This window comes from Apodemus sylvaticus, chromosome X, assembly GCF_947179515.1.
Source record: "Apodemus sylvaticus chromosome X, mApoSyl1.1, whole genome shotgun sequence".
In the NCBI taxonomy this organism is placed as follows: domain Eukaryota; kingdom Metazoa; phylum Chordata; class Mammalia; order Rodentia; family Muridae; genus Apodemus; species Apodemus sylvaticus.
In genome coordinates, this window is record NC_067495.1 from 14,255,825 (window position 1) to 14,270,662 (window position 14,838).

Here is a 14,838-nt window from a genome sequence, read left to right on the forward strand (position 1 = left end):
ATTTTTGTCCCTGATTTTAAAGTAAATAGTTTCAATAATTTTCCATTAGTATCATGATTTTATGAGTCTATCATATATAGTACTCATTGAGCTATAATCATCAAACTCATAAAATCTTGTTTATATCATGAAAGGAGGTTGCATTTTAGAAAGTCTTCTCTCTATATCCATTGAGATGATAGCCCATTTTTATCTTAATACTATTTATATATTGTATGTTTTTATTTATTTGTAAATATTGAAACCTGATTGCATTGCTGACTGAATATAATTTTATTGAGATGTGTGATTTTTAAAATATATTTTTGAATTTGTTTTTAAGTATTTTATTGGATATATATTCATTAAGGAATATGATCTGTAGTCTTCATTCATTGTTCATGGTAATTAAGTTTTAATATCAGTCTAACACTGGCGATTTATTTTTATTTTTGGAAGGGTTTTAGGAACATTGGCATTAATTCTTTAAAGGTGAAATTGAGAGAAAATTCTGCTTGGTCCTGGGATTTTCTTTCCTTCTGTTTATCACTATTTCAACTTTATTATTCATCATAGTATCAAAAAGATTTGGTCCAGACTCCTCATGTCTGTCCTGTTTTTGTGATCAATATCTTAATATCAACATCACAGAATGCAGTATAACAGGTAGGCAATGCTTATTGTGGAAAAAAAGCAGAGATACTCTCAGGGGATGAGAGTTGGAAATGAATAATGAGACCATTCAACTGACATACATACATGGCAAGTTTCACTATATTTTTTATAATCTTTAAAGTAAACGATTTTTTGCCATGGCCAGGTCTGTTCAGATTGACTCTTAAAGGAGGGTGGTCAATGCTGTGTATAGTAGGTATGGATTTATTATTAGCCACAAAAAACCCTGCTATATAAAAATCATATGTTTAGGACTTCTGGTGCTAGTTTTAGACAGCTACTGATCAGTGACCTTTAATGTAGTCCCATGCGTCAGATATTCTTCCATAGCCAGAAATATGACTCAGGAACTAATCTTTTAATCGATAATTAAAATCATATTGTCCAATATGGTATGTGGTTAGGGTTTTACTGCTGTGAATAGACACCATGACCAAGGCAAGTCTTATAAGGACAACATTTAATTGGGGCTGGCTTACAGGTTCAGAAATTTAATCCAGTATCCTCAAGGGGAGAACATGACAGCTTCCAGGCAGGCATGATGTAGGAGGAGCTAAGAGTTCTACATCTTTATCTGAAGGCTGCTATGGAGAGACTCACTTCCAGGTGACTAGGAGAAAGAAAGGTATTAAAGCCCACATCCACAGTGACACACCCACTCCAACAAGGCCACACCCTCTAATAGTGCCACTCCCTGGGTCAAGCATATATAAACTATCATGCCATTTTAATGGATTTTATGGAATTTTTGCATGTTTGAGCAAGTAGGTTTCTTTTGGGCTCTCCCCCCCTTTTAAATCTTGTCCAACTCTGATGCATTAGATTTGTTTTATCATATTATAGAATATATTGTATTATATATTATTATCCCCTAAAAGTCTGTTTGTTTTCCAATGAGATACAGAAAGGAGTAGATACAGATGGGAGAGAAGGTGGGGGAAAGCTGAGCAGGGTAGAGGAAGGGAAAATGGTAATTAGGATATATTATGTCAGAAAAGTATCTATTCTTAATAAAAGGAAAATAAGTGTGTAAAACCATATTATCTTACTTACTTGTTGCACTGGCCACTGATTGTGATGAAAGGATCATATACTAAAACATAATATCTACATACTTAACTACTAGATCATGTAGTTCATATCTGCTTCGTTCAAATTGGGTAGGTTATTTGTTCTATTATCTGTATCTTTTAGATTTTCTAACTTGTTATTTTTCACAGTTTCAAAATTTTTAATCATATTTTCAAAATTGATATTGTGAATTGTTCTTAGAGTGCTTTAGGTAAAGCAAAACTAACATTATTTTCCACATGTATTCATTATTGCAAACTTCTTTATTTTTTTTCTAATATTCATAATTATTTTAAAATCATTTTTTGTAGTCCAGTCATTATCCCCCTCCTGGTCCACCCTTTGACTGTTCCTCACCCCATACCTCCTCCCCTGTCTCCAAGAGGATGTCCCTCCTAACCCCGACTTTACCAGACCGCTTTACTCCCTGGAGCCTCAAGTTACAACATAGCCTTTTAAAAATATTCCTTAAAAATGATCTGGATTACACACCTATTGGCACTTGATCCTCGACAAATGGCCTGAAAACATCCAGTAGAAAAAAGATAGCCTTTTCAACAAATGGTGCTGGTTCAACTGGAGGTCAGCATGCAGAAGAATGCGAATTGATCCATTCTTATCTCCTTGTACTAAGTTCAACTCCAAATGGATCAAGGAACTCCACATAAAACCTGACACACTGAAGCTAATAGAAAAGAAACTGGGGAAGACCCTTGAGGACATCGGTACAGGGAGAAAGTTTCTGAACAGAACACCAATAGCTTATGCTCTAAGATCAAGAATTGACAAATGGGACCTCATAAAATTACAAAGTTTCTGTAAGGCAAAGGACACCATCAAGAGGACAAATCGGCAACCAACAAATTGGGAAAAGATCTTCACCAATCCTACATCAGATAGAGGGCTAATATCCAATATATATAAAGAACTCAAGAAGTTAGACTCCAGAAAACCAAACAACCCTATTAAAAAATGGGGTACAGAGTTAAACAAAGAATTCTCACCTGAAGAACTTCGGATGGCGGAGAAGCATCTTAAAAAATGCTCAACTTCATTAGTCATTAGGGAAATGCAAATCAAAACAACCCTGAGATTTCACCTTACACCAGTCAGAATGGCTAAGATTAAAAACTCAGGAGACAGCAGGTGTTGGAGAAGGTGTGGAGAAAGAGGAACACTCCACTACTGGTGGGCTTGCAAATTGGTACAACCACTCTGGAAATCAGTCTGGCGGTTCCTCAGAAAACTGGGCACCTCACTTCCAGAAGATCCTGCTATACCACTCCTGGGCATATACCCAGAGGATTCCCCACCATGTAATAAGGATACATGCTCTACTATGTTCATAGCAGCCCTATTTATAATTGCCAGATGCTGGAAAGAACCCAGGTATCCCTCAACAGAAGAGTGGATGCAAAAAATGTGGTATATCTACACAATGGAGTACTATTCAGCCATTAGAAACAATGAATTCATGAAATTCTTAGGCAAATGGATGGAGCTAGAGAACATCATACTAAGTGAGGTAACCCAGACTCAAAAGGTGAATCATGGTATGCACTCACTAATAAGTGGATATTAACCTAGAAAACTGGAATACCCAAAACATAATCCACACAGCAAATGAGGTACAAGAAGAAAGGAGGAGTGGCCCCTTGTTCTGGAAAGACTCAGTGAAGCAGTATTTGGCAAAACCAGAACGGGGAAGTGGGAAGGGGTGGGTGGGAGGACAGGGGGAGAGAAGGGGGCTTACGGGACTTTCAGGGAGTGGGGGACTAGAAAAGGCCTAGGCGCCCCTTCCCCGCCCCCCACACACCAACACATACGATTCTCTAAATCTCTCATTTTACAAACTCTTCAGTTGGTGACTAAACTCGGGAACAACATTGGTGAGCCATTCAAGAGAAGCCGAAAACCAGGGAATCAAAACTGCCTTGCTCACTAGCTCTGGACCAGGAAGCCCCCTGTGTTCTTAAGGATTGGAGATGTTCAGGTTTTGTACTAACCCTCATAACCCCTCATCTGCGACCAGCTAATTAAATAGGTGTGCCTGAATGGAGATTCCTGGACCCTTAGTGTCCTAAAATCTGCCTCCCTTCTCCCTCTCTCTTAGTCTCCAGTCCTCCGGAACAGTCTGCACTCTCACAGCTTGTGAGCTGCTGCTCTACTTTAGTGGCAGAGCACACCCTCCAGCTACTGTGCCATTACTAGGATACAAAACAAATTATTTAGGTACTCCCCTTTTCCCTAGACAAGCAGTTCTTTATTTGTGCTCTCAGGGTGGACACGCCACTGATCTGTGTTGTGTGCCTGCCCACACCACCGGCCAGTCTGCGGTGGCAAAAGCCATAGGCCCATGCCATCAGCTGGGTCCAGGGCAGCACAGGTCTTGTGGTGGCATATGCCTGCCCCACTCAATAGGCCAGTCCATGGCTGTGCTGCCAACACATCTGCCTCTGCGCTGTTGCTAGTATAGGAAACAAGCTACTTTTGGTACTTCCTTTTCCCACCCTCCACGGGCTATAGCTTCTACTGCTGGCAGGGAGTTCTGCCCTGCACCTGTGCAAATGTAAAATCTTACCCTGCTACAACCTTTCCCCTTGACAAACAGTTCTACCCTATAGCAGCTACTGCCACAGGTCCTGTTGGCTGCCACAGGCCACAGCATACATATTAGCTCAGAAACTCTGAATATCCAAAACACAATTCACATATCAAATGACTCCCAAGAAGTAGGAAATAGAGGTCCCTGATCCTGAAAATGCTTGTTCCAGCATTGTAGGGGAATACCAGGACAGAGAAGTACAAGGGGGTTGATAGGAGAATGGGCAGAGGGAAGAGGGTTTAGGGAACTTATGGGGAGGCAGAACTGGGAAAGGGAAATTCATTCTGAATGTAAACAAAGAATATTGAAAATAAAAATTATAAAAAATATAAAAGATGGAAAAAAGAAATATGAGCCTCACACACATGAATGTGTGAGAAACTAACAGAAATTGTTTACAAATGGAAAGAACAATGATTTAAAGGTAAAACAAGTCAGAATTTCTTCCAAAACAGTTATTGAAATCTTAAATATGCATGCATAGTGTTTTAAAGAAACATGTAACAGGTGTATTTATCAGTATGTTGTACAAAGAAATATTCCTATGCCTAATGTAAGTAAAATGAGCTGTACATTTTACATATATATATATATATACATACATATATACATATATGACTATCATTGTTCTATATGTAAATTATTAAATATAAACATTATCAGACAAAAATCATTGCTAGTGTATATTAATAACTTCATATTTATAAATGTGCATATACTGTGTATGTTAAATAATCTATTCCCAAAATGTACTTCTGAGAAATAGTTGTGATGATCGTGTTTATGTTTGACTGTGTAAGCTAGGGAGACAGTAAAGAATGGCCACTCTGGGGTTAGTGGGGAAGGTTTTTATTGTAGGTAAGAGAACACTAAGTGGCTTCTGGAAGAGTCCAGAGCACTGAGAACACAACAGACTGGACATAGGTCTAGGAAAGCAGAATATGGAACAATTGTGCTAGTTATAATGTAGAAGAGAAGCTGAGGGCACACAAAGCCATGACCTGGAGCATCCTGGGATTTTAGTGGAGGGGGTGAGAAGGGGCAGGATCCTAGCCTCAGCTCTGAGACATTTAACAAGGGTGAATAGGGACTTGAATAGCCTGCAGGCCAGCATGGGCTTTGATATGCAATCACAGGCATCTGTCAATAGATAACTCATCCCTACAGACAGAGGAAAGGGAAGTAACTCCCTTAGGCTGACAAACCAGTTTCTCTAGTTCCTGAGGAATGCTGGCTTTAATCTAACCACCAGCGATCATACTGTATAGTTCAGATTGAGCCTACCTTAGATGAAATTTTTGACAAAGTGGCTCTGTGCTCTGAGGGGAAATGGGGTACCTTCCTTAACATAAGAGACAGAATTCAAAGAATTTCGGAAGGAATGCGCCCGAGGTGAGAAAATAGAACTGTGGAACTAAACATTATGAAGAAGCCAGGAGAAGACTTACCAAAAGGGAACACTGAAAGTCGGAGTGCAAGAGGCTGCAGGCATAAAACCAACCCACAAAACCAAACTAAGCCAAACCAGAAGAAAACCGCCAGAGAACAGCAGGCACATGCAGAAACCAACAAATAATAACTCTAGTATAATGTAAAGGGGAGAACATGTTAATAAGTACACAGAATGAGAAAGGAGCAGCAGGCTTCCACGGAATGTGCAGGTGGCAGAGGAGTCGCATCCGCGCGTGAGCTTAGCATGAGGACGCACGAGCCCACGCGCAGCAGCACCAGGACACCAGCAACGGTCACTTCGCTGGCCAGGCTGCCCGGTCACAGGACTGTTGCTGGCATCAGGGGATCTTTCCCTTCACAGTACTGGCGAGCACTCCCAGAGCTGTAAGCCCGCGAGTCAGGCTTTTAGCAGAGGTGGCCACAAGGTGTCAGAAGCCCCCTCCTGCAGCCACTATCCCTGGGGGCAGGGCGCCAGAAAGGGCCAGCTAGGAGGTGGGCGTCCTAGTGCTGTGGTGGAGGGCGATGGGACGGAGCCCTGCTGGAGAAACGGAGTAGCAGTGGTCACAGGCTCCCACGGGAAGGCGAAGGGGTTGGGGGGATCTGCAGTGAGCAGGAGGAACTGGGGTTGTCCTCCTGAGCCAGAAGGAGGCTCTGGAAAGAGCACGGTGGAGTCCAGGGATGGGTACCACCAAGCAGCCAGGGAAAGCAGAGGGGACAGGGAGCAGCAGGTAGGACTGGGGACCACAGGCAGGGACACTCAGGACACTGAGGGAGGGAGGAGAGGAGCTTTACTGCTCTTCCTGTCTTCCACACAGATTTGCAGCCATCCCTTCAGGGGCAGGGCAGGGGACTCAGGCTGCTGAGCACCAGTCACTGGGCACAGGACTCCAGCTGCTGAGCAGAGTGGCTGATTCCTGTCTTGGAGGATTCCTAACTCTCTTGGACAGCCACCATCCTGTCTCTAGTGCTTCCTTCCCAGGGGTGTAGGGAACCCCAGAGACAGAGCCTCACAGCAGAAGCCCATCCAGGTTTATAACTTCTTCCTCAGGCTCCTGCCACCTACAATTAGGGACCAGGAAAAAGCACAGAGGCACTCACTGGAGAGGTTCACCATTTACCCCCTCAGTTAAGTGTCTCTTCCCTTTCACACTGCAGCCTTGGAGCCCTCCAGGACCCTGGAAACAGAAGCACAGCTCACCTGCAAAGCTGCAGAAGAGGACATGGAAAGCACAAACCTGAACGAGAAAAGATCTGGTCAGAAGAGGCAGAGGAGCAGATCTCCAGTGCTGCCCCAAAGGAACATAGTGGGCTGCAGAATTTCCCATGAGTGGAAGGAAGGCAATGGTCTGATCACACAGTGGAAGGGTACTGTGCTGGATCAGGTGCCTGTAAACCCCTCTCTCTACCTGGTGAAATATGATGGGGTAGACTGTGTCTATGGATTGGAACTCCAAACAGATGACAGGGTATTGTCCCTAAAAGTTCTTGCTGACAAGGTGACATCTCAAGCCACTGATGCCAGCCTTGCTCATGCCATAATTGGCAAAGCAGTGGCGCACAGGTTTGAGGGTGAGCATGGTTCTAAAGAGGAATGGAGAGGCATGGTCCTGGGCCAAGCACCAGTGCTAAATAGTAGCTTTTATATGACTTACGAGAGAGATCCCGTGTTGTACGTATACCAGGTTCTAGACGATTTTAAAGAGGGGGACCTCCGTATCTTGGAAGGGTTCAGTGATCCCCCTCCCTTAGACATCAACCTGGAACTTATGCATGGCCTGGTAGGCACACAGGTGGGATACACCAAAGGTGATGGCTCAAGAAGGGTTGGAATGATCATTCGCCAGGTTGAGGCCAAGCCCACTGTGTTCTTTGTCAAGTTTGACAATGATTCACTTATCTATGTCTATCACGTGGTAAAGAAGTTCTAGCCAATTGTCAAGGTGCTGCCACAGCTCTAGAAATAAAGCTATCAAAAGAGTTAACTCAGGAACTTTGGGACACTTGCCTCTCCCAGAAGACATGAAGAGTCATAGACCCTCTTCCCTGGGATTTGGGTCTGGGGAGGGTTATTATTATAAAGTTGTCTCTCTAGAGAATATAAAAATGGTCATATTTGAAACAGATGATATAAAAATGGTCATATTTGAAACAGGGAGCATATAGAATTGACTATATAGGCAATTTCATTTAGAAAAAATCTTTATAATTGTTATTTAGATGACTTAAATTTATAGCCAAGACATTAAGTCACGAGTCAGATAGTCTTTTAAGATAGTACAGATGACAAAGGTTCTGTTTGACAGAGATGATAGACTGGGTGTTAGGTAGATCTTAAACTTTTATAATTTCAAAACTCGATTTGTATTTAGAAAGTAAGTCTTTTTTCTCTTTTTTTATTCGATATATTATTTATAATTCAAATTTTGTCCCCTTTCCTGGTAACCCCCCCCCGAAAATCCCATAAGCCATCTCCCTCTCCCCCCACCCCCTGTTCTCCAATCAACCCTCTCCTGCTTCCCTGTCCTGGTATTCCTCTACAAGGTGGCATCCAGGACGATGGGCTTGTCATTCCTTTGCAGTCTAACAAGGCCATCCTCTGCTGCCTAAGCATCTGGAGTCATGGTTAAGCTCATGTGTATTCCTTGGTTAATGTTTTTGTCCCTGGGAGCTCTGGGAGTACTGGGTGGTTCATATTGTCATTCCTCCTATGGCACTGCAAACCCCTTCGGCTCCTTGGGTCCTTTCTCTATCTCCTCCATTGAGGACCCTGTGCTAAGTTCAATGTCTAGCTGAGAATGTCCCTCTCTGTAGTTTTAAGGCACTAGCACAACCTTCCTGGTGACAGCTATATCCAGCTCTGGTCAGCAAGCACTTCTGGGCATCAATAATAGTGTCTTGGTTTTGTAACTATATAAGGGATGGATCACTAGTTGGCTTAGTCTCTGGATGGTCTTTTCCTCAGTCTCCGTTCCACACTTTGTCACTGTATCTCCTTCTGTGTGTATTTTGTTCCCCCTTCTCAAAAGGACCAGAGTATCCATACTGTGGTCTTCCTCCTTCTTGGAAATGTGAATTAAGTCATAGTTATTCCAAGCTTGTGGGCTAATATCCACTTATCACTGACTGCTTGCCATGTGTGTTCTTTCGTGATTGGTTTACTTCACTTAGGAGGATATTTTCCACTTCCACCCAAAAATAAGAATTTCATGAATTCATTGTTTCTAATAGCTGTGTAGTATTCCATTTTGTAAATATACCATATTTCCCATATCCATTCCTCCATTGAGGGACATCAGGGTTCTTTCCAGCTTCTGGTTATTATGAATAGGGCTGCTTTAAACATGGTGGAGCATGTGCCCTTATTACATGCTGGGGAATCCTATGAGTATATGCCCAGGGATGGTATAACAGGGTCCTCCAGTAGTGTCATGCCCAGTTTTCTGGGGAAACGATAGACTGATTTCCACAATGGTTGTACCAGCTTGTAATTACACCAGCAATGAAGGAGTGTACCTCTTTCTCCACATCCTCACCAGCACCTGCTGTTTCCTGAGTTTTTGATCTTAGCCATTCTGACCAGTGTGGGATGAAATTTCAGGGTTGTTTTGATTTGCATTTCCCTGATGACTAAAAGTGTTGAACAATTTTCATTCCTCATATTGAATGTTACAGCCATTCAACATTCCTCAGGTGAAAATTATTTGTTTAGCTATGTACCCCTAAGTACCTCTTTATAGGGCAGTGGTGGCGCATGCCTGTAATCCCAGCACTTGGGAGGCAGAGGCAGGCAGATTTCTGAGTTTGAGGCCAGCCTGGTCTCCAGAGTGAGTTCCGGGACAGTCAGGGCTACACAGAGAAACCCTGTCTCGAAAAAAACAAATCCAAAAACCCTGTCTCGAATAAAAAAAAAAAACAAATCTAAAAAACAAAAAAGAAAATGGTCTTGTCTTTTCTAGTGGATGGTTTTAGCTCCTTAGTGAAAGATCAAGTGACCATAGGTGTCAGGTTTAATTTCTCGATCTTCAGTTCTGTTGCATTGATCTACCTGCCTGCCACTGCATCAATACCTTGAGGGTTTTTATCACTATTACACTGTAGTACTACTTGAGGTCTGGGATACTGATTCTGGCAGAAGTACCTTTAAGGTTGAAAAGAGTTTTAGCTATGATGGCTTTTGTTATTCCAGATGAATTTGAGAATTTCTCTTTCTAACTCTAAGAAGAATTGAGTTGGTATTTTGATGGGGATTGCATTGAATCTGTACATTGCTTTAGGCAAGATGGCCATTTTTACTACATTAATTCTGCCAATCCACAAGCACGGGAGATCGTTCTAACTTCGGAGGTCTTCTTGGATTTCTTTCTTCAGAGACTTGAAGTTCTTTTCATAGAGATCTTTCACTCACCTGGTTAGAGTTACACGAAGCTCCTTTATATTTTTGTGAGTATTATGAACGATATTATTTCCCTAATTTTTTTCTCGGCATGGTTTTTTTTTTTTTTTTTTTTTATAGGAAGGCTACAGATTTGTTTCAGTTAATTTTATATTTGGCCACTTTGCTGACTTTTTTTATCATCTGTACTTTTCTGGTGGAGTTTTTGGGTCACTTATGTATACTATCATATACTCTGCAAATAGTGATAATTTGATTTCTTCCTTTCCAATTTGTATCCCTTTGACATCCTTTTGTCATCTAATTGCTCTACCTAGAACTTCAAGTACTATATTGAGTATATATGGAGAGAGAGTGCAGCCTTGCCAAGTCCCTGATTTTAGTGGGATTGCTTCAAGTTTCTCTCCATTTTGTTTGATGTTGGCTACTTGTTTGCTGTATATTGCTTTTATATGGTTAGGTATGGGCCTTGAATTCCTGATCTTTCCAAGACTTTTAACATGGAAGGATGCTGAATTTTGACAAATGATTTTTCAGCATCTAATGAAATGTCCATGGGGTTTTTTTCTTTGAGTTTGTAGTGGATTACATTGATTGATATCCATATATTGAACCCTGGGATGACACCTACTTGATGATGGTAAGTAATCATTTTGATATATTCTTGGGATCAGTTGGCAAGAATTTTAGCATCAATATTCACGGAGGAATTGGTCTGAAATTCTCTTTCTTTGTTGCATCTTTGTGTTGTTTTGGTATCACCATACGTGTGACTTACAGAACGAGTTGGGTAGTGTTCCTTCTGTTTCTATTTTGTGGGAAAGTTTGAAAAGTATTGGAGTTGGGTCTTCTTTGGAGATCTGATAGAATTCTGCACTAAAACCATCTGGTCCTGTGATTATTATGTTTGGGAGACTTTCAATGAACTCTTCTATTTCTTTAGGGGAGATGGGACTGTTTAGATGGTCTATCTGATCCTGATTTAATTTAGGTATTTGGTATCTGTCTAGGAAATTGTCCATTTCATCCAGAATTTCCAGTTGTGTTGAGTATAGGCTTTTGTGGTAGGATTTGATGATTTTTTAAAATTTCTTCATTTTCTGTTGTTCTATCTCCCTTTTCACTTCTGATTTTGTTATTTTGGATACTTTCTCTTTGTTCCCTCTGGATAGTCTGGCTAAGGGTTTATCTATCTTGTTGATTTTCTCAAAGAACCAACTCCTGGTTTTGTTGATTCTTTGTATAGTTCTTTTTGTTTCTACTCGTTGATTTTAGCCCTGAGTTTGATGATTTTCTGCCTTCTACTCCTCTTGGGTGTATTAGCTTCCTTCTGTTCTTGAGCTTTCATGTGTGCTGTTAAGCTGCTAGTGTATGCTCTCTCTAGCTTCCTTTTGGAGGCACTCAGATCTATAAGTTTTCCTCTAAACACAGCTTTCATTGTGTCTCATAAATTTTGGGTATGTTTTCCCTTCATTTCCATTAAATCCTAAAAGGCCTGTTGACTACTTTCCTTATTTCTTCCTTGACCAAGTTATCATGAAGTAGAGTATTGTTCAGCTTCCATGTGTATGTGGTCTTTCTGTTGTTTTTGCTGCTATTTAAGACCATTCTTTCTCCATAGTGAGCTATTAGGGGGCATGGGATTCGTTTGATCTTCTTATATCTGTTGAGGTCTGTTTTGTGACCAAATATATGGTCAATTTTAGAGAAGGTACCATGAGGCGCTGGGAAGAAGGTATATTCTTTTGATTTAGGATGAAATGTACTGTAGATATCTGTTAAATCCATTTGATCCAAAATTTCAGTTAATTTCACTATGTCTTTGTTTAGTTTGTGTTTCCCTGATGTCTCCATTGAGGAGGGTGGTGTGTGGAATTCACCCACAATTATTGTGTGGAGTGCAATGTGTGCTTTGAGCTTTAGTAAAGTTTCTTTTATGAATGAGGGTGCCCTTGCATTTGGAGCATAGATGTTCAGAATTGAAAGTTCTTTTGGGAAGATTTTTCCTTTGATGAGTACAAAGTGTCCTTCCTTTTCTTTTCTGATGACTTTTTTTTTTTTGAAAGTCAATTTTATCAGATATTAGAATAGCTACTCCAGCTTGTTTCCTGGGATTATTTTCTCCAAAATTGTTTTCCAGGCTTTTACTATGTGGTAGTGTTTGGTTTTAACACTGAGGTCCATTTCCTGTATGCAGCAAAATGCTGGGTCCTGTTTACATATCTAGTCTGTTAGTTGATGTCTTTTTATTGGGGAGTTGACTCTATTGATATTAAAAGATATTAAGGAATAGTGATTATTACTTCCTGTCATTTTTGATGCTATTTTTATATTTGAGTGGTTATCTTCTTTTGGGTTTGTTGGAAGAGAATTACTATCCTTCTTCTAGCGTTTAGTTGCCCTCCTTATATTGGTAATTTCCATATATTGTCATTTGTAGGGCTGGATTTGTGGAAAGATATTGTGTAAATTTGGTTTAATCTTGGAATATGTTGGTTTCTCCATCTATGGTGACTGAGAGTTTTTCTGGGTGTAGTAGTCTAGGCTGGCTTTTGTGTTCTCTTAGGGTCTGTATGACATCTGCCCAGGATCTTCTACCTTTCACCACCTCTGATGAGAAATCTGGTATAATTCTGATAGGTCTTCCTTTATATGTTACTTGTCTTTTTTCTCTTACTGCTTTTAATATTCTCTCTTTGTTTACTACATTTGGTGTTTTGATCATTATGTGATGGGAGGAATTCCTGCTCTGGTCCAGCCGGTTTGTAGTTCTGTAGGCTTCATGTATGTTCATGGGCATCTCTCTTTTTAGGTTAGGTAAGTTTTCTTCTATAATTTGGTTGAAGATATTTACTGGCCTTTTAAGTTGTGAATCTTCATACTCTTCTATACCTTCAATCCTTAGGATTTGTCTTCTCATTGTGTCCTGGATTTCCTGGATATTGTGGGTCACAAGATTTTTGCATTTTACATTTTCTTTCACTGTTGAGAATATGCTTTCTATGGTATCATCCACAGCTGAGATTCTTTCTTCTATCTCTTGTATTCTGTTGTTGATGCTTGCATCTATGATTCTGATGGGTAGCCCATTAATTTATGGTCACCTCAGACTGTCCCTACCCTCTGTTGGAGCAATACATACTCTCCAAAATATCAGCCCAGATCCACTTCCTGCCCGATGGACCATAGCTCACTGGCCTGAAAGGAAAGATTGACGCCTGCCAAAACTAAAAGCTACAGATGGGAACAGATTTCTCCATGAAGGTCGGAGATGAGCAGGTCCTGCTGTAGTGGACAGAAGGAATGTCATCTGGGAAGAGCCTCCACCCTCTGGTACTCAACGCAGAAAGTGTTGTTACTACCTCTGAAACCTGTGACATCACATAGGTGACAGTGGGACCTGTACACCTTTTGCCAAGGCAACAGCCACCATATTCCCAGAATCCATTGTGCTCACTTTTACCTGTGTCATCACCATCCATATTTATTAGATGAGTACCCCCTCTTCTCTCTTTCTTCCCCTCTTCCCATTCCACAATCACTTTGCCCTTTCCCTTCTCAAGAAACCTCACATAGAACTGTTTGGCATGGTGTGGCCTTTCTGGAGTTGCTGCTGCATGCTGATCCCAAAATTGGTGAAGAAACCTGAGCATCACTATGCAGGGGAGCTGTGGACCCGGGTGACCAGCTGTTGCCATCTGGCATGGTTGGGAACCCCTGCTGCTGCTGGAGAACTGATGCTATCACCATCACAGCCTACAGCCACTACTACAGCACATGGACTTGATCTCATAGCACCTGCCTTCATCCACCACGTGGATTCCCACCACTGTTTAGACCATTGTTGCTGCTACTTCTGTGAGACTCTCAGGCTTCTCCCATGTGAGCTGTGTGTTGAGGCCTATCACGGGGAATTGACTCCTGGCCAACCAACCAAACTGTTCCACATTTCCTGCTACTGGACTGCAAATTCCTGCAAACACACACTGACCATATCAATTGGTAAGGAGTTTCTCCTGTTGACTGGAGGCACCCTTAGGCCCAGATAAGGCCTGGCCAGCCTCTTTTGGGCTAAGGGTTGGCTTTCAATGCCCACTCCATATGACTGGCCTCCTGGCTGACATTTGTGTTAGGACATATAGCCCTTGGGTGACTTCCCCTCTCTAAAGCCATCTAAAATTCCCTGTAGCTCTTGCAGATGCTAAAAAATCTTGTGCCAGGTTGCATTGCTTTAAGACATTTCTGAGAAATGTCACAGGGCCCCTAGATTTTCTTATGATGACCTGAATTTCCAGCTTGGCCTTAACCATGTTGCTAATAGTCCTCTGGGATGCTGGTACAGATTATTCAGCAACTACCCTGTCATACCATGGGTGCTAACTTGTCTTTGCCCATACCTCTAGGCACCCTACTGGGATGTCTTCTGGAAAATCTCAAATCACTGAAACTAACACCCAATTTGAGGTGCTCAAAACAGATATTCCTCTGCAATAAGGTCTGGATTCAATACCCTTTAGATAGTAATTCCAAATTGCCACCTAATGTCACTCTAGACCTGATCATTTTAAGAGATCTCCATACATAGTGCCAGCAGTCCAGTAAATGGAATGAGGTTTTATATGTTCAAGCTTTCATGTATCTCCACTCTAAACCCTCCCTCTGC

The 14,838-nt window shown here is 41.5% G+C and overlaps 1 protein-coding gene across 1 annotated transcript; it reads left to right on the forward strand.

Moving 5' to 3' along the window:
* Nucleotides 1–7,002: 7,002 nt before the first annotated feature.
* LOC127675121 (spindlin-2-like) lies at nt 7,003–7,710 on the forward strand. The gene has a single exon (XM_052171085.1). The coding sequence runs from the start codon at nt 7,003–7,005 to the stop codon at nt 7,708–7,710; it is 708 nt and encodes a 235-aa protein (XP_052027045.1).
* Nucleotides 7,711–14,838: the final 7,128 nt, after the last annotated feature.

Coding starts and splice junctions, on each gene's coding strand:
- LOC127675121 (XM_052171085.1), top strand. CDS start 7,003: ATGGAAAGCACAAACCTGAACGAGAAAAGATCTGGTCAGAAGAGGCAG.